The 26,920-nt window shown below is 61.5% G+C and overlaps 3 protein-coding genes across 4 annotated transcripts; 1 reads left to right on the plus strand and 2 right to left on the minus strand.

Moving 5' to 3' along the window:
• Nucleotides 1-419: 419 nt before the first annotated feature.
• Nucleotides 420-12,731, minus strand: POLRMT (RNA polymerase mitochondrial). Its single transcript, XM_065652253.1, has 21 exons — nt 12,657-12,731; nt 12,011-12,106; nt 11,027-11,784; nt 10,560-10,690; nt 9,637-9,823; nt 9,131-9,280; nt 8,867-9,034; nt 8,386-8,556; nt 7,838-8,077; nt 6,841-7,617; nt 6,332-6,454; nt 5,039-5,161; nt 4,440-4,619; nt 4,177-4,263; nt 3,779-3,892; nt 3,370-3,419; nt 3,041-3,139; nt 2,673-2,745; nt 2,135-2,217; nt 1,870-1,940; nt 420-1,081 (listed from the first exon to the last, which is right to left on the minus strand). The coding sequence occupies exons 1-21, from the start codon at nt 12,709-12,711 to the stop codon at nt 1,032-1,034; spliced, it is 3,786 nt and encodes a 1,261-aa protein (XP_065508325.1). The 5' UTR covers nt 12,712-12,731; the 3' UTR covers nt 420-1,031.
• A 1,011-nt stretch (nt 12,732-13,742) lies between these two features.
• Nucleotides 13,743-16,285, plus strand: FGF22 (fibroblast growth factor 22). 2 transcript variants are annotated; one of them, XM_065652292.1, is made up of 3 exons: nt 13,743-13,968; nt 15,691-15,794; nt 16,020-16,285. In XM_065652292.1, exons 1-3 carry the CDS (start codon nt 13,743-13,745, stop codon nt 16,212-16,214), a joined length of 525 nt encoding a protein of 174 aa, XP_065508364.1. In that variant the 3' UTR covers nt 16,215-16,285. The 2 variants fall into 2 exon arrangements, with proteins under 2 accessions (XP_065508364.1, XP_065508363.1); XM_065652291.1 differs by having other exon boundaries at nt 15,691-16,285.
• Nucleotides 16,286-17,585: 1,300 nt separating this feature from the next.
• RNF126 (ring finger protein 126) lies at nt 17,586-25,587 on the minus strand. Its single transcript, XM_065652287.1, has 9 exons — nt 25,459-25,587; nt 22,604-22,662; nt 21,239-21,302; nt 20,482-20,723; nt 19,798-19,866; nt 19,650-19,719; nt 19,292-19,385; nt 19,020-19,135; nt 17,586-18,812 (listed from the first exon to the last, which is right to left on the minus strand). Exons 1-9 carry the CDS (start codon nt 25,531-25,533, stop codon nt 18,663-18,665), a joined length of 939 nt encoding a protein of 312 aa, XP_065508359.1. The 5' UTR covers nt 25,534-25,587; the 3' UTR covers nt 17,586-18,662.
• Nucleotides 25,588-26,920: the final 1,333 nt, after the last annotated feature.

The following is a 26,920-nucleotide window of genomic DNA, read 5'->3' on the forward strand; positions in this document are numbered from 1 at the left end:
GCAGGAGCCAGCTCTGTCCTTTCCAGAGCTGCGGCCCTGCCAGAAAAATGACAAGGCAAAAAGCCTCCTCTCTCCGCAGCTTTCCCCGTGCTGGCTGCGAGACAGGAGGCTCCTGGCTGGACACACAAGGGCCAAGGGGACACAGCCGGCCCCTGCGCGAGCCCTGCTCCCCCTGCAGCTGCACCGGCCCCCCTGCGCCACGGGAAGGTTTTGTCTTCATTTCCGCTACAACAGCATTTCCAGAATGTGTCACCTCTGTGAATAAGTGGAGCCCAACAAGTCAGCAAAACAGCAGTAGTGTGGGGACACATCAGTTCCACCTCCCCCGGGCCCCCTGAAGCTGAGGGCAGAGCCCAGCACCTGCAGGCATCAGGAAAAGTCGCCAAGAAGGACATGGCTCCCACCTCGTATTCCAAAAAAGCTTTTATTTACAGTATCGTACACCTCCACCCTCACTGTAGTGGTTTTCCCTGCCTGAGACCCAGTGAGAATTGAAAACAATCCCTGAAATGAGAGCCAGGAGCCACAGAGGCTGCAGGAGGTGACAGTGCCCGGTGGGAGAGGTGACAGTGCCCGGCGGGTCGGACGCTCTGGGAGGTCTGTGCCTGCTGGTGGGGGGATGGAGGGGGTGACACCCCAGGACTGTCACAGCCAGGCGAGCTCTGAGGGTCACAGCAGTGACAGGCACATGGTGCCGGGCAGGACCAAGGGGAGCCAGCCCCGGCTGTTGTCACCCCTTCTGCCCCACAGCAGAAAGATGCAGCTCCCCCGAGCTTGACACCCTCTCCCTGTGCCTGGACAGTGACGACAAAGAGCAGGGATCCCGTACCGCACAGCCCCCCCAGCCCCTCAGGCTGCTCCTGCGCTCCCGGTTTGCCCAGCAGCTCGCCCTGGGGCAGGTACCTTTGCTGGGCAGCCAGACGCACCTTCCCCAGGAGCCGCAGGACACGGAGCCCATGGGCCAGCGCCCACCGCGGCCCCCGAGCCAGCTGCACGCCAGAGGTAGCCCAGGGCCTGCCGGCTGTCGGGGATCAGCTGAAAAAATAGGTGGAATCCATCACCTTCTCCAGGTTGAATTTGCCTGCGAGGAACGAGGGAGAGGAGAGCTCAGAGGAGAGCAGGGGCAGGTGGGGACAGGGCTGCCCCAGCACTGCTGCAGAAAATGGCTGCAGCTCAGGCCTGAGCACAGAGCCTGGAGCTCCTCTAGCAGCCGATGTCCTAATTTATCTGGAGAATGGTAGGAAGAGCAAGACGGAAGAGCGTAACAACGGCAAAGCAGGGAAGGAAAGGAGCACACATGGTAGGAACCCTCCCTGCTGCCTCTGGGGCCGACCACGGCAGCTGCTCAGCAGCAACAGAGCAATAGAAAACCAGCACGTTTTGGAGCACTGGCCTGTTCCATTTTGGATCACTGGCCCGTTCCGGAGTGCTGGCCTGTCCCGTTTCGCAAAGGCAGGACAAGGGTTGGCCAGATGGTCTGGCAGAGGCAGGGCCAAGAGATTAGGAGGAGTTAAACTAATTGCCTTAATCCCATTGCATGTATCTCATCTAGATCCTGGCAATTATCGTGCTGAGCGTCTCACTCCCATCTCCAGGCAAATGCCTCCTGGGTGGAAGCAGATGGAGGAACAAGATGGGGATGGGACGAGCCGGGTCAGCCTGGGGAAAATCCCAGGGGCTCAGCTCTGGGGGAGGCAGGTGACGGGGGAACGTCACAGCGCTGCCCCACGGCTCTGCCCCCCAGCACAGGCAGGAAAATCCAACCTCAGACACCACATGAGCCCAGTGATTTTGGGGACCACTCCCCACGTCACTTCCCTTGTCTCCAAACTGCTCCTGAGCGTTGCAGTTCCCATCCCGTGCTCCTACCTGTCTCGGGGACATTTGACAGCTGCTCCATCAGCTTCTTCTGCCAGAGGGCTCTGGTCTCCCTGCCGGGGCTGGAGGAACCAGAAGGAAAGCAGATCAGCGGGGGAGCTTTAGGAGAAGGCGCACGCCCCCTTGTTTTTCACACCGAGGTCTCAGGCAGTTTGGGTGTCAGTCAAGAAGGAAGCACGACTTCCCTCCCGAGCAGGTGACACAACCCGTGAGCACAACCAGCTCCGAGGGAAGGACGTGGGGGGGTGAGGAATACCTGCAGTATGTCTCCAGCATGAACTTGGACAGATCCTGCAGGATCTTCTCGCTGTGCAGAGCCACAAACTGCTGCCGACAGATCTGATCCAGGGAGCAATGATGAGTGGCAGGTTAACAGGCATTTCCCCTCCTTCCCCCCGTGTTCCCACGTGGGACAGCTCAGGGTGAGGGGCAGGGAAAGCAGCGGGCAGGTGGCGGGGGAGCTGCTGGACAAAGGTGACAGGAATCAGCCCAGGGAGGTGGGAAGCAGCAGCTGACCCCAATTTATCAATCCATTGTACACCAGCCCTGGCAGTGCTCCTGGGGAAAGAGCCAGGGCAGGACAGAGACACCGCGTTTAGCACTGATTTACAGCCACGTTCTCCCTCACACCCTTGCTGAAGGGTGGGAGAAGATGGTGCTACAGCACCAGGACATCAGTTGGATCAAATCAATCAGCCCATGGAGCAAAGCCTGGCAGGGCGGGGGCTGGCGGGCACCCAGAGGACACACCAACAAGATCCCGGCTCACAAGGGACCTGGGAGGACAATTTTACCTGGTTCATGACGTCCACGGTGAGAGCATGAGTCCAGTAGCAATCGTGGACTGAGACAAACGTCAGACCCTGCCTGGGAGGCAGCAGAAGGTGCCATGAAGTGGTGCTGAGTGTCCCCTCTCTGCGATGTCCCCTGCCCCATGCAGACCCTCTCATGGGGACACCAGCGGGGACCACATGAGGGGATGCCCTGCACAGCCCTGCAGATCTTCAGAGCTCAACCCGCCACCTCCCTGTCCTTGCCACGTCCTCTTGTCCCTCCTCTGCCAGACACCCCAGGGACACCTCTGTCCCACCGTGCGTGCCCTGCCCCAGTGACGCCCTCCCGGCAGCGCCGGAGCCGGCACAGAGCCTGGCCATGCTCCCACCTGAGGCAATGCAGAGCCGTCAGCATCATGTGTGTGGAGTCCAGCGAGTGGATGAAGTTGGGGGGGAAGGCGTTCTTCTGCTTCACCGTGTCAGGCTTCCTGCAGCAAAGCAGGGACGGGAGGAGCTGGGGCAGCTCCGGCACAGAGCCAGAGCCCCCGGCCTCGCCGAAGCACAGGGGCTGCTCCCCAGGCTGGTGTTCTGAGCTCAGGAGGGCACTGGGAGCTTTGGCACGTGTTGGCAGGTTCCACTGATGGGAAGGTTTTGTCCCCAGAGCACAGACTGGGGACACCAGGGACCAGGTCAGTAGAGACCGTGGTTTCATACTTACTGGTTAGTGTAGAAGGTTTTCACGCTCAGGTTCTGCATGCCACAGTTCAGCTGTGGGGAGAGAGAAAGGGGATGAGCAGGGAAGGGCTCCCGGAGGTGAGCGGCTGCAAGGACGGGACCGGGAGCCATGAGTCAGTGCAGCAGCGCGTGGGAGGCGAGAGTAGCGAGACTGAATCACACAAGGCTGGAGGAAGGCTCCTCGGTGCGAGAACAGGCCCGTGCCCCGGCTGCCGGAGTGGGACGGGAGCAGCGGAGCTTCCTCACCAGCCACCCACACACTGCGGGCTCTGCGGGGAGGATGCGGCTGCACACACAGACCCTGCGGCTCCACGATGCCAACCTGCTGGGCTCTTATCTGCCTGTGGCCCCCCCGGCTCCCCGCACGGCAGATGCTCACACCAGGTACTCACCACGGTGGGCTTGGAGCGGTAGTAGGGCTGCACGATGGGGAGACCCAGCGGTGTCACCCACTCCACCGTCCGTCCCGACTGTGCAATGAGCTTGGCGCTCTCCGTCAGCCAGTTCTGCGGGAGAACGGGGGGAGAGAGCGGCTGGGGTGCACGTGGGCAGCTGGGAGCACCCATCCCCTCCCAGCACGGACCAGTTCGATGCCAGACACTGACTGCGACGGGCCAGCGCTCACGGGGAGCGTGGCCCTGCAGCAGGGACAGTCCCGCAGCTCTGGGCTGCGACAGGAGGATCCTCCCTGCGCCAGGACCCAGAGGAACCATCTCTCCCCATGGAGCAGCCCCTGGGCTACGTGTGGGTGGGTCAGGGGAGAAGAGAAGCAGAGACAGAGGAAACAGACCTGGATATCCCGAGTGGCTGAGAACATCTCCTTGATGCCATGGAACACCTGCTTTACGAGGTAGTGAGATGCTTCCCAGAGGTATTCCTGCACAGAGCAAGTGCAGAGTGAGGGCTCAGCTCCTGTGGGCTGCATGTCCCTCTGCTGGGATTTGGAGGGGTACAGAGAGAGCAGGGCAGGAGGGAAACCCCAGGGAGGGAGCACAGGCACCTCTCTGAGCAGGGACGGAGTTGAGCAAAGCGCTGCTGGGGCAGGGACGCTACCTCAGGGAAACCGTCAATCTCCTTGAGACGCTTCTCCATCTGCAGCCGCCCGCCGTAGCGCGTGACGCCGTACACCACCGTCATCACCGTCTGCTTCACCACCTTGCGGCTGATGAAGCCTTGCAGCACCTGAGCGATCCTCACCCCCTGCTCGGCATCCTTCTTCCGAAACTCCTCCACCTGTGAGGGGAGCATCGGGGATCACCGCGGGGAGAGCCGGGGGTGCGCGAGCCCCTGGAGCTGCGCGCTGCCTGTCCCAGCTCCCGGCAGAACCCTCAGCCGCCTGCCCCAGCCCTGGTGAGCTGGGATCACCGCTGGGTAACCGCGGTGCAGACACATCTCAGAGCACCACGCTGCAGCACCGGAGCTGCTGCCTCCACAGTGTCACCTTGGCAGCCGGGCGGTGCCAGACACCACAAGGACACAGCACCGGGACAGGGGCTCAGGACACGGGTTCTCCCACCTCTGCCACCCCCCGTGACAACTCTGAGCCCTCCGTATACTGCTGTCACCTTGACCTTTCTGCTGGGGTGACCCTGCGTGACACAGTGGCGGGAGGTTGTGTCCCCAGGGACCTGACCCCACGAGGTGTCCCCTACCTGCTGGGCCACCGCGCTGTAGACGTCCTGGGGGACACTGCAGGGCATCAGGTTGACGGAGATGGCGCCGATGAGGTCCCGGCCCAGGGCTGCGTAGTGCTGCAGACCATTGCAGGAGCCATCCTGGGGTGGGGACAGGAGTCAGCGTGGGGACAGACCCTGCTCAGCAGCACCGACACGCTCGGCTTAGACGGTAGTTGCCATTTCCCCCCATTTTCAGCCAGGTTTGCAGCCGATCTCCCAGCAGCGCCCAGTGCCACACCAGTTCCCACTCTCCTTCCAGTCAGTTTCCCTGTTTGGGGCCCATCACTAACTACTGCTGTCTGTGAGGTTTAAAATAATAAGACCTCACATCACACTGCTCCCTCCATGAATTATCAAAGACATCAGAGCTCTGTGGAAACAATGAAAACAGAAAATTTGGAAAACAACAAATCTGGGATGCTAAAAGGAGCCCCAAGAGCCTGGGCACAGGGTGGCTGTGGGCAGGACCAGCCCTCCTCCCCTCTCCTCCTCCTCCTCCCTGCAGTGCAGCAAGTTGCGGAGCCGGGAGCTGCTGCTGCGAACCCAGCGCTGATGACTCAGGTGCAGCCAGACTCGGGTGCCCTCCAGAAGAAGTCCTTGCTTTAATTTCATTAACGGCATCTCCTCACACTCCCGACTGCTCTCTTGATCTTTTGTTGTCATAACAACATCAGTTTAGATGCACTCATACGTATTCCAGACCATACCAGCAGAACACAGCACCGTTCTCCCCCCTGACCTCATTAGGGCCATCTGATCTAACGAGATAAATGAGCAAACCCCTCTCGCCAGGAAAATGATCAATCACTGTCTCCCATGCAGCAAGGGGATGTCAGTGCAGCCAGATTGCTGCAGATCCACCAGGAATGGGAAGGACAGATGCCTCCAGAGAGCCAGGAGCACCTGAGCGATGGGACGGGGCACACGGCGAATGTCACTGAAGGCAGGTGACAGGTCAGCACTGTCCCCTGCCCTGCTCCAGAAGCCCAGACCTCCCGTCCTGCTCCCACAGAGCCACTGGGCTCCAGCCCCAGGACAGGAGGAAGCAGAGCAGCATCTAACCGCCCTGGCTCGTTATAACAGCTGCACGCAGCAGTAAATTACTGGAGTTCTCCAGCCAACACACCCACAAACTGCACTTTCATTCCTAGGAAAACCTGGCCACAGGTGGGGAACGTGGCTCTGGGGACCAGGCTTCTTTCCCCCAAACTCTCCCGGCCCCTCCGCCCCGGCTCGCCCCCGGGGAATGCGGATCCGCTGGGCTCCCACCTGGTGAATTGGGAAGTGCGAGATGTAGGCTGCGGGGTCCGGGCAGCGCGAGGCCTTGGCGATCTCCATGCAGCACGCCAGGGCCTGCCAGGGCTCGTCCGTGTCCATCCACCAGCACCGGCCCTGGGACGGAGAGCAGGCACTGGCATCAAAGCCCCCGCGCCGCGGGATGCAGCAGGCGAGGCGCCTCCGCTTCCCTAATATTTTGTCGTGGTTTCAGACAGAAATGTGGTATTTAGGAAACTCTGCAATGCTTTGTTTCCCTTTGTCCTCTCCCAGCGTTATCTTTCAAAATGTTTTTGTTTCAAAATTGATTTGATTTCCATTTTATTTCCCTTTCTAGGAGTCATACTAAACAAGAAGAATGCCTAAGTCTCCTCTGCAATTACAGATGACACTGATCTCTTTTTTTCCTTAGCATATTTGGACAATTCCCATTTGGACTCCAGCCCCTGGGGCTCAGGGTTCCCCCAATTCCGCCCAGAGCCCTGTCAGCTGCTCTCGCCTACCGTTAGCGGGTGGTCGGCCGAGTCTAGGATCTCCTCCATGATCTCATTGGCATATTCCAGCCGCTCCTGCAAGGCGTTCTTCTTCTTCAGCCCCGTCAGGTTCACCAGGTGGATCTTGAGCCAGTCAAGGCCCTTGGGCCCCAGGGGCCGCCCCTCCGCAAAGAGCAGGATGGCGCGGGTGACGTCGTTACCCAGGTGGTTGAAATACGGCGGGCAAGGGTAAGTCCTGCCTCGGAAGTCCATGTTGTGAGGAAACCAGAACACCTTGTCCCTGACGTAGTTGGCAATGGAAAGCTTGTAGAGCGTGTCCATGCGCAAGCTGTGCATCTCGGCGACCTTCTTCTTGTAGAGCAGCAGCTCGTGCTTCTGGGTCTTGCTGCCAGCAGAGCCGCCGTGCGCGGCGGGAGGCCTGGGTGCCTCAGAGACGGGCGGGGGGATGTCCAGCTTCTCGTTGCCCTTGTCGTTGAAGATGGAGATGATGATATCCAGCACCGGCTGGTTGATCTTCCAGGCGCAGTTGCCCAGCTGGTTGAGGGCATCCAGCACAGGGTGCAGGTTGACCGGAGGACACTGCTCCAGCAGCAGCTGGTGCTGCACAGCCCCGTCCACAAACCGCATCAACTTGGTGTCGTTCAGGACATAGGCCCCAAAGCTGGGGGAGGTCCAGGGCACTGGGGGGCACAGCATGGGGATGGCGGAGGAGTTAAAGGTCAGCGTGGTCTCTGCAGCATCTGACATGATCTGGGAGAAGATGGGATGGGGCTTTATCAGCCCAACCTGGAGAGGAGAAGGTCAGCAGTAGAGGGTTAGGGCTGGAGTCCAGGAGCGCATGTGGTCGGCCACGCGCTGCACAACAGTCACGCTGGGAACGGACACCATCCCCACGGAACAACAGGCTCCTCCGAGTGTCCCCAGGCAGCAGGGAGGAACAAGGGCCTTGCAGAGGCCCAGCTCCGATGCAGGGTGACAGTCCCACAGCCCCTAGGCCAAGGCTCACCTGCCCGCTGCTGCGGAAGGAGTAGATGTGGTAGAGGACAGGGATGAGCTTGGGCTCCAGGCGAGGGTTGAGGATGTTCCTGGGCACCTTGGCCGCCCGCACCAGCAGCTCTAGCATGTGCATGCCCAGGCGCATGAGAAGCATGTAGGGCCAGCTGCAGTCCCGCAGGTTCAGGGAGGGCCCGAAGCCCGCGTCTGCCACCAGCTTCTCCCAGTATTCCCGGGGCAAGTACTGGTCAGGCTGGAAAGCAGAGGGAGAAAACCGGGTCAGGTAGAGGGGCCAGCGACGCTGCTCCTGCAGGCTTGCTGGATGGGATCTACGTGCCCGGAGCACGGTGCTGGGAAGGACATTCCTGTCCCCACGTCATTGTCCCTGACAGGGGTGTTTGGGAAGGACACTGATGTGGCCGGGTGAGCCCAACAGCGAGAAGCTGCCTCTGCAGCAGCAGGTGCCAAGAACTGGGACCTGGTGCTCGTGACGATGCGGACAGACAAACCACTTGCCCCGTCTTGGCCACTGCGGAACCCGCGGTCCCCAGCAGCACCCACCTGGCTGTCCCTGGCCAGGAGCTGGATGTAGCCCTGGTAGATCTCCTGCAACTTCTCCAGCTGGCGGCTGCGCAGCTTCCTCTGCGTGACGTGTCTGTTGTAGATCTTGTTGCCCAGCTCCCTGGCCAACACAGACAGCAACTCGCCTTGCGGGGAGAGGCTGTTGAGGATCTGAGAAAGGGGGAGGCAAAAAGGGTCTTAAGGAGAGAAAAACAGAAAGACAAAGCACAGAGACAAAGCGGGAGCTAAAGCTCCTGCATGGGGAGCACAGAAAGACGCTGGTTCCCGTGATGCTGAGCAGATGATGAGGAAGGAGGTGCAGCCAGGACAGAGCAGGGGCTCCTCTGGCTGCTCAGCACAGGGAGCAGACAGAGCCTGCACCTCATAGCCTGGGCAAACCATGAGGCCCGTGTCCTGATTCCGCTGTCCCGAGTGGGACATCGGTGCTCGGGGGCAGCCCCCCGGCCCGCACGGGTCCTACCTGCAGCATGATGGCCACGTACTCCTCATCTGGCAGCAGGCACAGGTAGGGGTACAGCGTGTTGTACCCTGACCCCATCTCGAGCCTGGCCATGCTGCGCTTTGACTTCTGCAGGGCCTGCAGGAGGGAGTCGTGCCACTGGCAGCGGAGTGTGGCCAGCAGCTTGCGCTACACGGAAATGGAAACAGGACAGAGAGCGTCACCAGTGAGCTGTCCCCTCCTCAGGCCACCAGCCCCCTTCCCCCCAGACTCCCTGAGCTTTACCGCTTTCTCGGCTTGCGGGGTCAGGGGTTTGGTAGACTCCACTGACTCAATGGTCACAGTGTTGTCCAGTTCCATCTCCAGCTGCTGCTGGAAACACTCCTGCAACTCCTGAATGGAGAAATCCAGCTTGGGGTACGACACCATCTTCTCCTGCAACAAAAGCAAGGCAGTAAGTGCCGAAGCCAGAGCAAGAGCAGAGACAGACACGCTCATTCTCCCGCTTCCCTGCAAGGGGCACGTGGTGTGAACCCCTGCTGAGGGCACCTCCCCGGGACCTCCGAGCCCAGAGCTCTGACATCTCTGGCTAGCAAACCCCCGCGTCTGCAGTGACAGGCCCCTCCAAACAATGAGCTGCCTGATGGACTGTGGAATGTTGAGCAGAGATTGGGCTAAAAGGTTCTTCTCATATGACAGCGCTGGGCTGGCCCTGAGGCCACCAGTGAGCGCCACACGTGCCACTGCAACAGCTCCGAGCTGCAGGGACATCCCCGGGCTCTGGGGCTCACCTTGGAGTAGAAGTCCTGGAGCAGAGAAGACGTGCAGGTCTGGGGGCTGGGAGGAGGGGGCAGCTGGTATTCGGGCTGGACAATCCTGATGGCCCTCAGCACCATCTCCTTCTCATCTTCCTCAAACAGGCACTTCTGGAAGAGCTCATCCACGCAGAAGCCATCGTGCTTCAGCTGCTGCACACACCTGAGGAGGGGCAGGTAAAGCTTTAATCTTTCACAGGAGACCATGTGTGTTGGACAGAAATCCGCGCACGAGGCAGGGAATGGTCTTTAAACAGAAGACTAAGCATGGAGGAGACAGATGGGGGTGACCCCTTCTGAGGATCCAAGAGCTTTGGCTGTATCAGGCTTTTCCTTCCTCACTTGTGCCCTGAGCAGCATCGCCTGGACCCACATCAGACACGAGAGCCGGCCCTGCCAAAGCTCTGGCAGTCACAAAAGCAAAACCTGCTCCCAAATCACGGCAGGAGGCTGGCACACAGCTCCAGGAGGGCTGGTTACCGGCAGCTTTTCTCTGGGCCAGGACAGCGCAGGAGCTCTCCCTGCCCGCCGAGCTCTGGGGCTGCAGGAGCTGCTGGCGGGAGCCGCCTCGGGAGCACAGTCTGTCCCGTCCCCACAAGGGCACTCGCCTCAGGTTACAGCAATCGATGATTCCTCTCAGCCCGCACCGCGGCTGAGCCAGTGCCTTTCACCTTCACACCCGGGCAGGAAGACTGAGCAAAGAGATGTGGGTTCCCCCACCCCCAAACAACCCTGCTCCTGCCCAGATCTGCGCACGAGAAGCGGGTCAGAGCCCCCAGACGCGTGCAGCAGGGCAGCGCGTCCCCTCCCCAGAGCGAGCTCCCAGTTCCCCCAGCGCAGCAGCAGCAGCTGTGGAGACGCGGCCTCGCACTCGGCAGCACCCGCGGCAGGTGAGTTACCTGTGGACGGCTCGGGCGGACGGCGGGACCCGGCCCATGCACTCCAGCACCGCTGCGTATGAGTCCAGGCTGGGCCGGAGCCCCACGTCCTCCAGCTTGGAGAACAGGCGGTTGATGCGCTGCAGGTTGCTCTGCAGATGGGAAGGGACGGGGCTGTGGGTACAGACACCAGCGGCCCCAAATCGCAGCTTCTCTCTGCTCCTGTTCAAACTCAGCCATATCTATCCTGCCTCAGCCCCTTCATCCCCTCAGAGGCACCTTGCAGGGATCAGTGGCCTCAGATCAGCTCTGTCCCCCTCGGCAGCAGCCAAGCCCTCCCCAGACACCTGCTGAAGGCAGATGTGCAAACAGACAAAACCATGACCAAACAGATAAAACTGTGACCAAACAGATAAAACCATGATCGCTGCTTCTGCAACACCCGGCTCTTCCCCCTGAGCCAGCCCCTCTCCCCCGCAGCTCAGTACCTGTCTTGCCCAGCAACGCATCACGATGTTGTAGGCGTTGACATCCAACAGCCTCCTCTTGGCCGGGGAGCCGTGGTACAGGAGCAGGAACCGCTCGGCCTCCTCTGGCTTCTGCAGGAAGAGGAAGCACTCAAGGTTGGAGTGGATGGTCTGCTGCAGGACCTTGTGCTGGTTGCTGTCCTTGGCACCCAGCACCCTCTGAGGCCGCGGTGGCTTCGCAACCTCCTTCACTGCCAGCACCCGGGGCTTGCCGTGGGGATAGATGGCACGGGGGACAGTGTGGCTCTGGCTCCAGGCAGCGACCACTTTAGCCTTTGGGCTCTTGATGCTGTTCGGGTTCTTCAGGCTCACTGGGCTCTTTGGGCTTGCTGGGCTCTTCGGGCTCTTCAGGCTCTCTGGGCTCTTCGGGCTCTCTTTGGCTTTATCTTTGGCCTTTTTCTTGCCTTTTGCCTTGACCTTCGGTTTGGCCTTGGCCTGGCCCTCCGGAGCCAGCTGGGTGGCAGCAATGGACAACCTCTGCTCCACCTTCAGCTGCCGGACATGCATCTCCTTCTTCAGCTTCTCAGCCCAGCCGCCAGGCCGGGTCGGGCTCTCGTCTCCTCCCCGGGGACTGGGCTGCTCCCCCACAGGGGCGGGAGCCACTGCTTTCCACAGCGGCTCCTGGAACTTGTCATTGCCCAGGGGGGCCAGCTCCCCCTTGTTGAGCGTCACCTCCGGGATGTGACTGGCTTGGAGCTGCTTCACTCGAGCCTTCAGCACTGCGGGAAACACGGGGCAAGAGCTGAGGGACACACGGTAGAGGGTCATGTCCTACCCCGGGGCCAACCAGCCATGGGAAGCCCCATAACCTTGTCCAGGCTACAAGTATGTCCAGTCTCAAATATTTTCTTTATGACTACACAGAACGGGAAGACTCCTAGAAAACCTCCCAGGAACACTAGACAAGGGAAACCCCCGCAGCTCTCCCCAGCATCCTCTGCTCACCCTCCAGCAGCTCCGTCCTCTCGCAGACGCCATTCCTGCTCGCCTTCTCCTTGGCGCTGGCGGAGGAGTAGTTCCTGAGAACACTCCATGAGATCCCTGCGGCACAAAGACACAACGAGTGGGAGCTGGAGACTTCACCCCCATATTGCTCCACTGCTCCGCCTGCCCCACCGCCCTGCCCCACCGCCCTGCCCCACCGCCCTGCCCCACTGCCCTGCCCTACCGCTCTGCCCCACAGCCCTGCCCCACCGCTCTGCCCCACCTCCCTGCTCCACCGCCCTGCTCCACCGCCCTGCCCCACCGCCCTGTCCCACTGCTCTGCTCCACCGCCCTGTCCCACAGCCCTGCCCGGTCCCCACTTTGCAGGCTCAGAGCAGAGCAGCATCTCAGCTCGGCCTGCGCGTCCCTGCGGCCCCAGCAGTGCCCCAGCGGGCAGGGACAGCTGTGACACCCCCGGCGCAGAGTCCGTCCCACCGGGGCCCCTGAGCCCCAGTTCTGCCCGCAGAGGGTGACAAGGCCGCGGGACACCCGCAGCCCCCCTCGCCGTCCCTGGGCGGGGGCTCACGGCACACAAAGACCCGCAGAGCCCGCGGCTCCGGCCCGGGGGATGTCGGGGCCCCCGGGGGGTGTCGGGCCCCGCTCTCACCGGCGCCCCGCAGCCGGGCCGGGCCCAGCGCCGCGCGCAGCCGCAGCACCGACATCCCCGCTAGGCCGCCATGCTGCCGCGCGCACCACTGCGCATGCGCCGCGCGCTGCTCGGCGGGAGCGGCGGCCCCGCCCACCCGGACTACAACTCCCATGGTGCAGCGCGGCCAGCGCGGCACGGCGCCCCCTGGCGGCCGCGGCGGCCCCGACGGGACGGGCCGGGAGCGGAGCCCGCGGGTCCCGGTGCGGGGACACGGTGCGGGTCCCGGTGCGGGGACACGGTGCGGGGACACGGTGCGGGTCCCGGTGCGGGGACACGGTGCGGGGACACGGTGCGGGGACACGGCGCGGGTCCCGGTGCGGGGACACGGTGCGGGGACACGGTGCGGGTCCCGGTGCGGGGACACGGTGCGGGGACACGGTGCGGGGACACGGCGCGGGTCCCGGTGCGGGGACACGGTGCGGGGACACGGTGCGGGTCCCGGTGCGGGGACACGGTGCGGGGACACGGTGCGGGGACACGGTGCGGGTCCCGGTGCGGGGACACGGTGCGGGGACACGGTGCGGGTCCCGGTGCGGGGACACGGTGCGGGGACACGGTGCGGGTACCAGTGCGGGGCCACGGTGCGGGGCCACGGTGCGGGGACACGGTGCGGGTCCCAGTGCGGGGACACGGTGCGGGGACACGGTGTGGGGACACGGTGCGGGTCCTGGTGTGGGGACACGGCGCTGCCCCGCGCCCGCCCGGCCCCTCTCTGCCCCGTCCGCGGACAGACACCAGCCCCGGGCCGGGCGCCGCGCCCCCGCCTCTGCCCCCGCCCTGCCCAGGAGCCCGTCCCCTGCCCGCCCGCCGCGGGAGCCACCGGGGACCGGAGTGTGCGGTCGCTCGCCCAACCGGGCACTCTGCGGGAGCAGGCAAGTGACCGGCCACGGGGATGTGGGGCAGCCGTCGGGGCGCGGATTTATGAATGGGTGGCCCCGCCCCGCGTCCCCGCCCCGCCCGCGCCGTCGGGCCGGTCGCCGCGGTGGCCATGGCCCGTCGCCCGCCGCCCCGCCGTGCCCCGCCGCCCGCCCGCCGCCCGCCGCCATGAGGGGCGGGGGCCCCGCCGCCCTCGCCGCCTGCTTGGCCGGGGCGCTGGCCGTGCTGGCGGGGCCGGGACCGGGAGCGGGCAGCGCCCGGCGGCCCGCCCGCAGCTACGGGCACCTGGAAGGCGACGTGCGCTGGCGGCGGCTCTTCTCCGCCACCCGCTTCTTCCTGCGCATCGACGGCGGCGGCGGCGTGGAGGGGACGCGCTGGAGGGAGCGGCCGGGCAGTGAGTGGGGCCGGGACCGGGACCGGGGGCTGTGGCAGAGGCGGGACCGGGCAGAGGGCACGGCCGCGGGGGCGAGGGCTGGACGGAGGCGGCCGGACGGCGGCGGGAGCCCGCGGTGCCCGGCCCCGGGGAGCGCCCGCGGCTCCCCCCGCCCCGCAAAACCCTCTGCGGAGCGGCTGCTCCGGCCGTGCGGGAGCCGCTGTCCGCGCTGTCTCCGGTGCTGCTGCCCGCCGCTCCGCGGGAGCGCGGCGGCCTCTGGCCGGGGACCCGCTGTCACTTTGCCAGCTCTGCCCAGCACCCGGGGCGACCTGCGGGGTCCCTTGTCCCATCTTGTCCTGCGGCACAGCCAGGGTGCTGCCTGCCCTGCCCGGCGTTTGGTGTCACCCGGCGCTGACCGGGGGGATCTGATCGCTCCCTGTAGCTGCGGTGGGGAGGATAAAGGCTGAGGAGGAGGGAGGGAGGAAGCTTCAGGGCAATGCCTGTCTCAGACCCGAGCATCCATGAGCATGTGCTGGACACGTACCAGCTGTGCCGTGGGGACACTGGCTGCAGCATCCCCATGGGCGGCTCCTGCCTGGGGGGTTATTTTTAGAAAAGCAAAAGTTCTTTGTTATAACTAGCAGCAATTCCAGAGGGTGACCAAATCAGATGGATTCACCGGCACCCACTCAGCCCTTCCCAGTGGCTGCTGCTTGTCTCCGGCTCTGCTGGGCTGGGCACTGTGGGTCCCGGCAAGTGCCAGGGCCACGTGCTGGTCTCAGCATTGAGGGGCCCAGGCCAAATGCTCGGGAGCCCTCGTGCTGCCTTGGTGCCATATCCACTTCCTTGCTCCGGTGAGGGTACGAGTGTCCCTGTGGAGGCGATGCCAGGCGATGCTGGGGATGCCCGGGGCGATGGCTGGTGGAAGCCCCTGCGCTGCATGTGCCACCACCAGCCTGAGCCCCTGCACATCCTCCCACTCCGGCTGCCTGCAGCAGCCCCAGGAAGCGGTGCCCACGGGCAGCTCGTGCTGTGGCTCACACCCTGCCTGCTGCCCTGCCTGCTGCCCTGCCTGCTGGAGGCTCCTTCCCCCATCCTGCGGTGCCGTGGCCCTGGCGGGCAGCGGGGCTGGCTGGGCCGGCTGGCGCTGGCGGGTCGAGGTGGTGCAGGAATCCCTGGTGATGCTCTGGGTGTTGTCCCTGTCAGGGCTGCTGGTCCGACCGGATGCCTTTGCCATTAGCGGCTGTGCCGTCACTGCCACCCCTGCACACGCTTTGTCCCTCCGAGGGCCACACTGGCCTCAGTGCCCTGAGTGTGTGGGGAGCCAGTGCTGCGAGAGCCGGGTCAGGTCCCCAGGGCACCACATCTGGGACAGATGCATGGGCAGAGCTGCCAATGAGGGCAGGATAAACCCGAGCCTGGCACTGAGCAGAGATTTGTTCCGGGCGAGCAGAAGTTGTGCTCAGCGTTGCTCCCACGCAGCCCGGCTCCTGGGCAGTGGCTGGGCCCGGGGGAGGAAAGGGGTAAAGATCAAATCCTCCCCGGGTGGAGGTTCCCCCTCCCGCCCCCAGCGGGGGGGTCCTGTTCCCACTGTCCCTCCGGCTGCCCCAGTGCCGGGTGAGGGTCAGCGGCCTCAGCCCTCCTGGGGGGCACGTTGTGGCCACAGCCGCGGTGTCAGGGCAGGACCCTCGGGGAGATGGCATTTCCTCCCCAGCTCTACCGCCGCGCTTCCCTGTCCCACAGGCATCGTCGAGATTCGGTCGGTGCGTGTCGGTGTCGTGGCCATCCGAGCGGTGCACACCGGCTTCTACCTGGCCATGAACAAACGGGGGAGGCTCTACGGGTCGGTAGGTCAGACGCTGCCCCTGGGAGGGACGGGAACGGGGTCAGGGCACAGGGCAGAGCTGGAACAGGGGGGTCCTGCTGCCCCACGCTCTGACCTGTCCCCAGCAGGGGCTGCACCCCCAGAGCCCCCCAGGATGGGAGCAGTGGGTCCTGCCCTGCCCTGCTCTGGGGGTGACAACGGGCCCCGGCAAGCGCAGCCGCCCTCACCCCCTGCCCTCTCCTGCCAGAAGGAGTTCAGCCCCAACTGCAAGTTCACGGAACGCATCGAGGAGAACGGCTACAACACCTACGCGTCGCTGCGCTGGCGGCACCGCGGCCGCCCCATGTTCCTCTCGCTCAACAGCAGGGGCCGGCCGCGGCGCGGGGGCAAGACGCGCCGGCAGCACCTCTCCACGCATTTCCTCCCCATGCTCGTCAGCTGAGCCCATGGCTGGCTCCGGACTGTCCTGTAGGGAAAAAAGGGTTATTTTATTTATGTACATATCTATTTTTCTGCTATTTATTGTTTATTTTTAAATGCACGGCAGAGGACAGCTGCAGGAGGCAGATGCTGCGGGTGCAGCCGCGCAGGGATGCGGATCTCCCCCTTGCCCTGCCACAGTGCAGCCCGGAGAGCGTGGCCGTGTGCCGGGGCTGCCGCCGCGGTCCTGCCCGCGCAGCCCAGACTGGGCGGCCGTCGCTCTAACGGCGTGTCTGCGGGACTGGGGCGGAGGCCGTGGGGCTGGGACGTGCTGGTGGGTGCGTTTGTCTCGTGTCCCAGCACCCGCAGTGATTAAAGCTGTTTGTGGTATGAAGGGGATGTGAGTCTTGGTGCTTCCATGGTGGGCTCGGCTCCAAGGCCCCAGCGGAGATGGAGCTGGAAGGCTGGTGCTGGTGAGGACCAGCCCCTGGCGGGAGGGGACCACGGCCAAAAATAGCACCCACTCCTTGTCCCCCCGGCCAGGGCACGTCCCTCCGCACCCGCCAGGCTGAGGCAGCGCCGCCTGGTCACCTTGTCACGTCAGATGTGAGCGGTGGCCCCAGCAACAACCACCAAACTTGTTCCAGTTCTTACCCAACCAGCTCCAAACGAGTCTGGGAGAGGGACCAGCCACCGCGTTAACCGTGTGGGGACCGTGGCGGGCACCAGCTGGATCGCGGCAGGAGAAGGAAGGTTTTCCTGGGTCTCCTGGGCTGCATTTCGGTGACCGAACAGGAAAGTTTCCCTCCATGCCAGCCCAGCCGACAGGCACACATGGGCTCGGCCGGGGACCCTCCTGCTGCCACCCAGGCCCAGCACCCCGGTGACAGAAGCCTCTGGCCCAACCTTGGGTGGAAGATGAGCCATTAACCCTGACAGACCAGTCCCGAGATAAACCCTCATCCCCAGGCACCCACCCATGGGATGAAAGGTGCTGCCGGCTGCCCTGGCCGCGCTGGCAGAGCCGAGGAGGAGAAACATTCCAGGAGGGTTGGTCAGAGCCCGGCAGAGGCTGCTGCCGTCTGCGCTGGGGGGTTTGCTCCAAGGAACCTTCTTTTTGCTGTGCCGCAAAGAGCAGAGCAGAACCTCCCCGCGGGGACATCGCCCACCCCACGCTCGCCGGGGTTCTCCCGGTGCCGTTGGGGCTGCAGCGTGACCAGAGCCAAACCGAAGGCCAGAACGCAGTTGTTGTCTCTCTCGGCCCTGGCGCGCAAGGACACGGGCAGCAGGTCAGTCACTGCCCGCTCTGGTCACATTCTTTTCATTCTCCAAGCTCCAGCTCTGTCACAGAAACTGAGTCACAAACACACCCAGATATTTGTCTCTCTCTCTCCTTTTTTAATCAGCTGTATTTTAAGTAGCTTTGAAATACATTTTTTCTCCAAACTGTTGTTTTTCCTGTGTATTATTCAATCACAACGACATTTGGCTGGTCCTTGCTCTGACGCACGCCCAGTCCTGATGGTGACACAGTGGAAAAGTTGCTCAGGCTGAGAGAAGGGCAGGACTCACCAGGGAGAAGGTGTAAAAAATACAAAAGACCAGGCAAGGATGCTTTGGGTTGCAACCCTGCAGCCAGCCGCTCGGGATCCAGGTGCTGGTGACGCCGGAGCCGGTGCCAGAGCTGCACAGGCCGGCGCTGGGCGCGCGGGGGCTCGGCCGAACCAGGGGGACGGGGACGGCTCAGCACAGCGGCCTCCACACACCTTACCCTGTAGTTTTCCTCAAATCATGCATAACGTCTCGTTGAGCTGAAACGTCTGTTTATTTAACAGCAGTAATAATTTAAAATTATAAAAACCCTTTCAGTGTTGAGCATCAGAAGGGTGAGGTTATAAAGAAAAATAACTGGGACTCGAGATGGGGATGGGAAGGACAACGGGGTCTGTTTCCAGAGTTCATATTTTCAGTGACAACTACTGGCCCTTCCCAGCTGGAGATCCCGGGAGGGAGGCAGGATCCTCACGCTTTGTTTTAAAGACTTCAACCTCCAAAGCAGAAGAGATAGTACCCAAGGGGAGAGGAGGAGCAGAAGAAATAAGGGATCTCAGACCCAAACCCAGACAAACCACCTTTCCATTCTGAACCGCAGCCGCCGGCTCGGCACCGCGGGGCTCCCATCCGCGGGGCACAGCAGCCGCTCACACCAACGGTTCCAAGTCCACGCGGCAAACGGGTGTTTTTATTCACAGACAGAGCCCTTTCCCCATCACACAACTTGAGGCTTCTTGTCCCAGAAGGACCCAGTGTCTCCGTGGCTCCAGAACTCAAAGGGGGGTTCTGGGGATGCTGCTCCCCCCGGGCTCCCTCCCCTCGCTCTGCTCTGGAAGCCCCTTTCGCTGCTGACGTTGGCCAGGGAGGGAGGGGGGACAAGGGACAGGGCCCCGGGGACAGAGGGGTGGATTAAGATTCATGAGTTGTTCGATGAGTTTTCGTTACTTGGTGAGCTGGAGGAAGAGGAGGACGAGGATGACGAGAAGTTCATCCCTGTGAGTTCGGGGGGGTTTGTGGCAGTGTTTTGTCCGCTTAAGCTTTTCCGGCACACGGGACACGTGTCGTGCTTTGGAGAGCAGACAAAAACAAAACAAGAAATACGGGAAACGGGATTAGAGACACAACACAGGAGCAGCACTCAGGGAAAAGGCCAGGATGACACTCCTTCCTCTGACCAAAGGCTGCTCGTGCTTAGGCCTCATTGGGGAGGTAGGAAAATATTTACAGAGAATCAGGAAATACACCTGAGTGCTCCAAAATCCCACTCACTAACCTGCTCAAGCCATGGGACTATGCAGCTGTCGTGGAAGAGATGATTGCACGGTAACTGCCGGACATTTTCACCCACTGTGTAGTCTTCTTTACACACGGGACACTCTAACCCAGAATCTGGATCATGAAGGGAAGGGAAAACCACTGCTGAGCAGCAGAGCATGACGCTCCGAGCACCCAGCCCGGGATCCCGTCACCTTTTCCCCTTGGCCCCACTGGCTCTTGTGCCTCCTGCCCCCGCCATGGCTCCTTCCCTGGAGCAGACACACGTACCTACGTGTTCCTGGGTGATCTGTATGGTGGGGAGGGCCTGGATCTTCTCCTTGTCTGCTGGCGGCGGTCCAGTGTTTTCAAACTGATTTAGTAACTGAAAAACAATAGGCCAGGGCGGCAGAAAGAAGATGTGAGCTCAGCAGCAACAGAATCTGCTCATTTACTGAGCCAGGGCACTCGAACCTCACGCCGCCCGCACTGCGGACCTTGTCTCCTGTTTCTGCACCCTCGGGGCTTTGTCCCCTGCGTCACAGCAGCTGCTGCTGACTTTGCAGCGCTGCACGAGGGGACAGGAGATGCCACCGTAACGCCAATTTTACCTGCGAGACAGGAGACACCACCGTAACACCAATTTTACCTGCGTAATAATCGCATCCAAGCCGTTGGCGCCCCACGCATAGTCCATCGGATTTGAATGCAAGACTCCCCTGTAAGAACAAGGACAACAATGACCTTCGGTGGGAGCAGGGACACTGTCAGAGAGAGCAGCACAGCTCCCAACTCACCAGGGCCCCAGTCCCAGGTTTGGAATTGTCGTAGGTGCAATAATGCCATTGACCAGCTGCTGGATAATTCTGAAAGACAAGAAAACCAGGATTACGTACGAATTAGTGTCTGCTGACTCCCAGCCCAAGAACCTGACATGGAAGGAGCAGCTGAATATACTAAATACTGTTGCACCATCAGGGAGAAAAGGAAAAATATCCCGTAGCAATCACATCTTATGAATGGTTATTCAATGACAACGAGAAATTTCAGTATTTTATCCGTAAGGGGATAAGTGCTGACAAGGATAGCAAGTGGCTCTCCAGGCTGCAATTCAGGAGCCATGAGTTTTGCTGTCCTGTGTTTTCTCTCGTTTCCCCTCACACTGAGTCCACCACACTGGCAATTCCCGGTTAACGACCAGGAAACGCTTTCTTACTGCCGGTTTAATGGTCAGAGCTTCCAGCCGCATCGCGGTTCCCACCACCGTGCACAGGGGAAACGGCCCTGGTAAACTCAAGGCGAGAGCTGCCAACAGCCACGGCTCGAGCGCTCGAGTTCACAGGGCAAAGCCGGGGCCCGCACAGGAGCCGCACTGGAGCCGCCTCAGACCGGCGAGGAACAGGGATGGGCTGATTCTCAGCCAACTCTCATCCGTGACAAAGCCCAGGGCTCCCTCCCCCCGAAGCGGCCGCTGTTCTCACCCCTCCAGCGTGGGGACGCCCTCGTGCCTGCCCGCGGCACGGCGTGTGGCCAGGCGGGCCCGCGGCTGCCTCGCACCGTAGCGGTGCCGAGACTGATGTTCCCGCTCCCGCCGGTTCTCCGAGTCCCTGTTGTCTTCCGACGGTGCGTTGGACCCGAAGGGAAACTCAAAGCTGTCATCGAAGATCCCGAAGGCAAACTGGCCGTAGCCCTGCGGCAAGGTGAACAAGTGCTGATCCACGTTCTGGGAGGGAGAGAATCAAGGGAACGGATTGTGAAGGGCAGAGAAATGGCTCTTGGCTGTCATGCCTGGTGTCCGCCCAGTTTCCAACAAAGACCAGTCTCTCCAGACTCCCACGACGCACACGCCTTGGCTGACACAGGCGGGTCAGCATCCTCAGAGGCAGCTCTGTGAGGAGCACAGGCTGGAACTGCACGCACAGGTAGGAAATCACAACTTCCCGGGGTTCTCTGCAGCTGCTGCCAGTCACTGCTGCCCCTGGGGCCGAGGCTACTGCACAGCAACACACCCGGGCAGCTCCCGAAATCCCAGCTCAGCAACAAGAATAATCTACAAGTGATGCTGCTATCAAAAGCACGCAGTAAAATCTGACATGCAGAGATTTCAGGAACAGCACACAGATGACAGTAACACCTTTCCTAAATTTTGTCATAATCCGGGGAACATTTAAACAACGTATTAATGGAAAAATACTTGAGTGGCAAAGCAGAAGCGGTGGAGGAGCTGGCAGGACTCACCTCGAAGGGATGCCGGCTCTGATCGCTGGCTGCCGTGGAGGAGCTGCTCTCACTCTCAGCGTTCCTGTGAAGGAGGAGGAGCGCTGGTCAGCATCGGGAGGGTCCCCCCAAAAGCTCTTCCCGGCAGAAGGGAGCAAGGGACACAAGTTTGACAGGGACAGCAGCCGCCACAGCACGAGGGATGCGACTGATTCATTTTTGTGCTGAACCAGAGCTCGAGGGGACCTTGAAGGTCTCACCTTCCCCAGCACAGGGTCAGCTCCACACAGAAACCCGTCTGCCCTCAGCTGCTGTTTGGTTAATCGTTCATCTCAATTTTCATTTTTCTCTCCCGTATCTTCACCCATCTCTCCCCACCCTTTCAGATTCTGATTCCATGAAGTGACAGAGATGAACCACGATGTCAGGCAAGGATTCCCTGCACAATCCACCCCGAACAAACCAGCTAATCTCCTGGAGCTTCAGGAAGAGAGGACTTAAGGTACAAACCCTGATCACTGTGACCCAACCGTGCTTAAGTCTAATCCTGAATCAAAGGAACTCCTATTGCAGAGGCATGTGACCAGGCAGGATAGATTATCAGGAAAACTCTTAGTGCTGTTGGAGAGCTACAGGAACGTTTACTGCTCAGTGTCCAGGCCTGCGCTTTGACATTCAATGGTACCAAAAAACCAAAGCTCAGCACTGACACGACTCTCCCAAGGTCACAGCAAATGAGCAGCGCGCTCAGGATCAGCCAGGATTGATTTCAGCCTCTCAGGCTGGTGCAGTCAGACCAAACGTCACCTGCTCAGCACAGACACCACGTCCCTGCCCGCGTGCTGCCCGTCCCGATGCCACCGAAACGTTTCAAGATGTTTCCCCTGCTCCGAGCCAGCCGTGACGCACGTGAACGCAGATCTCGGCTGCCCCGGTGCAGAGTCCAAAGTCCCAGTCAAAACCTTTCACTCTTGGTTCTCCAAGTTATTAAATTACAACTGAAGCAGACGTACACGCTCCATTCCACAGGCTCCCCTCTCGGAGGGTTATCTCTGCCCTGATGACTCTAACAGCTCAGAGCCACCACATGCCACGGGGAAAGCCTTTCTACCACTATTTTGTGTTTGTTTTAACACAACTCATTCCTCCCCTGCCCTGTACCAGCCACCTGTGACACTCGGCATTCCCAGGGCTGATTGACCTGTAAATGCAAACTATGCAAATTAAGCACTATATACCCGTGGTGAGGGAAGATGAGCCAAATATTGGGCAGAAGGAATAAAAATAGTGCATTTAGCATCCAAGGTTGCCTTTTAACTCAAAAAGAGGAAAAGAGCAAAGCAGACTGAGTTCACTCCAGCAACAGCCATCGGGGCAGCACGTTACCTCGGCTCTTCAGGGAGTTCTTCAATAAAACCAGATTCACACCGCGGGCAAATGTAGTCCTACGGGAGAAGAAATATTGAATGAGAAAAGGAAGAGCTACATAAAAGCTGCAGAGTGCCTTTGGTGAGACGGGGTGGAGGGTCCTGCAGCTCCTCATCCCAAACACACGCCACGATTACAGAGCCCGAGCCCCCAAACCGCTGGTATTTGCCTTCCCCAGACCAGTGAGGCAAATCGTTAAGCCTGAGCCCGTCTGGAACGTGGCTTCAGAAAAGATCTGGATAACGCTAATTAATCCCTAGTGTAGACAAGGCATTAGATAACATCTGATGGAGTTCTGGGTGAAGTGAAAGCAAAACCACTGGCCTTCCGGCCGAGCAGCGCCCAAACATCAGGTTTTAAACAGCTGTGTGTTTCGGGGACCTGCCCTCACCCCTGCAAGGGGCCAAACGTCCTGATGACAGGAACGGGAGGGACCCGCAGCCCACGCTGCTGTCACCGATGTCACCTGGGGGTCACAGCACAGCGAGGTCATGGAGACAGTGCTAGAGTTCCACGCTCTCGCACTCAGGACTGGTGACAGAAAAGCTGCTGCCACCCATGGCCTTTGCTGAGGACAGAACACGCTGAGTAAACAGCCTGTGTGTGCAGCAGCAGGATTCCTCAGGAAACCATCACTTTTCCTCGTGATTCCTGGTGTTAGCGAGGAATTTATACCGCACAACCATGCTGCCAGAGCTCCCAGAACACTCAAGATCCCGAAAGGAAATTACTTCACTTCTCAGCGCTCGAGAAGCAGCTGCACTGAGTCAGAGGAGGAAGCAACAGCCCCTGTGCCCAACGCCAGGCACGGCCGAGGCGGAACAGCCACTGCTGCAAACACAACCGCCCAAAACCCCACGCTGGCAAAGCCCGCTCAGCGTGGAAGAAACTGAAAAGCTTCTAAAAATAATACTGCTTCCTTTTGCTGCTGCTGCGTTAGAACTGGCACAGGCCCTCAAACAAAGTCGATGGATTTCCCCAAAAGCGGAGAGGTGCCGGGGCCGCAGGTCTGCCCCGATAGCAGGTCGGGGACGGCTCCTCCAGCCGCTGCAGAACATTCTGATAAGGCCCAAGCATGAGGCGGCAACGCCAGCAACCGCGCGGCACTGGCCCGGCCTGCCCGGCGCGATAAGGACGCGGCAAACGCCGGGACCTGGAGCAGCCGCAGAGGAGTCACTGCTTCCTCTCTGCGCAAGTTGTGAAACACCCTGGTCTACACAACCTACACAACGTTGGATTTCAAGAGCGTTTCTACACCATCCACATTCTCAAAGTTGGCTCCCGGCACACGGTAACTCCCGTGTCAAACACAGAAAATCAGGGCGGTTGTCTCTGCGACATCCCCTCCCCGTTTTACCTCCCAGCAGTGACGCGCTGGGGTAAACGGGGTAAATCACCGCAGAAGCCGCAGCGAGCAGCTCCCAGCGCCCTCAGCTCTGCTCCGCGAGGCTTTTTCCTGCACGCTCAGCTCGGAACACGGGGGTCAGCACATTCCTCTGCAGCTGGAACAGCACAAATGTCACTGTTGGTTGTTTCTCAGGCTTTGGAATCTCTCCTTTTGCAGCATGTGCTACGGTATCTGCAGCAGCTTGGGCTGCAAACAGCAAGTGAAAGCAAATGAACTTGGACCCCAACACAAGTTCATTAACTGGCAATTATCTAGAACCGGAGCCAGAGCAGCAGCTGTCAGCGCGTTCACTGCAAGCCCAGGACAGGGTGTTTAAACAAAAACAAATGACCAATATTCCGAGGTTACAACCTTCAGCTCCACAGCCACCTTCTCCAGCCCATCTCCACATTTCACAGGAGCATTATCAGGAGTTTTGTCCTCACACGTAAATACAAGCTGAGATTTACCAGCAAGGCCTGACCTCACCTAACCAGTAAGAGTGACGGAGGGGGCGAAAGGACAAACAGCACGTCACAAAACCAAACTGGCACCAAAGTCTAATCAACCGTGACAAAGAGAGACCTACGCTCACAGTCAGGCTATTGGGGTATTTTAAAAATTCAATAAACTTGAACAAAAAGCAACGCCTTATGGCGATGAGACGCTGCGGAAAGTTTCGGGACAAACGGAGCCTGGCAGGATCCTCGGAATCCAATTTAACACCTGGCAGGCGACGGCCAGCAGCTCCAGCCCCGGCCCACACGGTGTGTGAGCCGGTTCCTCTGCCACAGCCAACGCTCCCGAGCCCGCGCGGGACACTCGCTCACCCAGCAGGTTCTGCTGGTGACCCAGTGCGTGCGGGTCACCTGTGCACCTGCCTACGGCCGGTACCACCCGGGGAGCTTTTCTTACACTCCCCGAAATCCCGAGAGAGACAAAAAATCCGCCTCCTCGTTGTCCCTCAGAGCTCCTGTCCCTGCAGACACAGCGCCGGCTGCGGGGGTGTCACCCCTGCGGGGGCGACCGACCGGGCTGGGCCGGGCGGAGCTGCCGCCCGGGGCTCCCGAACCGCGGCGGCACCGGCCCGGGGTCCCTCCCACCCCCGCCGGGGTCCGTCCCGCCCCCGCCCCGGGCCCGAGGTCCCTCCCGCCCCCCCGGCCCGGGGTCCGTCCCGCCGCCCCCGTCTCCAGCGGCCGCTTCCCCTCGGCCGGGGGCGCCACGTCCCCCCCCCAGCCCCTCCTGACGCCCCAACCGCCACCCGCAGAACCGCCCCCCGGCCCGGGCCCGCACCCCCAGCGCCCCCGCTCCCCGCCCCGGCCCCCCCAGGCCTCACCCCACGTGCCCGCCCCGCCGGGGCCCAACCCCCCGCCACCGGCTCCCCCATTTCCCACCGGACCGCGGCCGGGCCCCCACCCCCGCTCACGGGCAGGCGCGGGGCGATCTCGGCCGAGCAGCAGTGGCAGAAGAACCGTCCCGGCTGCGGTGAAGCCTCCGCCATCTTCCCTCCCCCCCCCGCCGCCCGGCTCCGCCCCGCCCAGCGACGCGCGGCGGAGAACGACGGCGGCCGAGCGGGGACAAGAAAGGGAGGGGCAGCGGAAACGCGGAATAAAGGGGCGGGGCGACGCTGCCGGGGAGGTGGGGCCTAAGTGGGCGGGGCGGACGTTATTTCGGGGGGTCCGGGGCACCGGGATGCCGGCTGATCCCTGGAGAGCTCGCCGAGCGGTTTTTCAGTGAAAATGCCAAGATTTGCGTCAAGTCGCAATTGCCGCAAAGGACCGTGAATGTTCCGTTTGAACAAAAAGCTCCCAAAAGAGGCGCTTTCCCCCCAGATCTCCTCATTAACGTTGGCGGGTGCTGGGGAGGCTTTGGAGGGGGGGTGGGCAATGAAAGCTTTATTTTTGGGGGGTTGTTCCCAGCCCGGCCGGGAGTTCCGGGGTGACCCAGGTGGCACCAGAGCCGCTGCCGGCAGGTGGCATCTGCAGCCCAGGGCTTGCTGGGGAGGGCTGGGGGGGAACTGGGAAGCGGCTCAGAGCGATACCCCCAAAAACTGCGCTCCCCGTGCCTGCGGGGGACGGGGACAGGGGAGGGGGACAGAGGATGAGGACAGGGGATGGGGACAAGGGATGGGGACAAGGGATGGGGACAGGGGACGGGGACAGGGGACGGGGACAAGGGATGGGGACAGGGGATGGGGACAGGGGATGTGGACAGGGGATGGGGACAGAGGATGCGGACAGGGGATGGGGACAGGGGACGGGGACAAGGGATGGGTACAAGGGATGGGGACAGGGGACGGGGACAGAGGATGGGGACAAGGGACGGGGACAGAGGATGGGGACAGGGGACGGGGACAAGGGACGGGGACAAGGGACGGGGACAGGGGACAGGGACAAGGGATGGGGACAGGGGACGGGGACAAGGGATGGGGACAAGGGACGGGGACAGAGGATGGGGACAGGGGACGGGGACAAGGGACGGGGACAGGGGACAGGGACAGGGGACAGGGACAAGGGATGGGTACAAGGGATGGGGACAGGGGACGGGGACAGAGGACGGGGACAAGGGACGGGGACAGAGGATGGGGACAGGGGACGGGGACAAGAGACGGGGACAGGGGACGGGGACAGGGGACGGGGACAGGGGATGGGGACAGAGGACAGACACCGGTGCTGCAAGCTGGAGACGGACGCATGACAGCTCGGTAACTGGTTGGCGGCTTCTGGAAAGGTTTGTTCATTGTGTGGAAACTGCAACTGCGGGACAAATCTGCAGCCGTTTAGCCGCTGATTGATGATCCCAGCTGTTGATAAGACGTGTTAGCAATTATTTACAACCGATGAGGAAACCGCTACTGGGTCCTGCAGCTCCTGGACCGGGCGGTGGGT

Source organism: Caloenas nicobarica, chromosome 27, assembly GCF_036013445.1.
Source record: "Caloenas nicobarica isolate bCalNic1 chromosome 27, bCalNic1.hap1, whole genome shotgun sequence".
NCBI classification, from domain to species: Eukaryota; Metazoa; Chordata; class Aves; order Columbiformes; family Columbidae; genus Caloenas; species Caloenas nicobarica.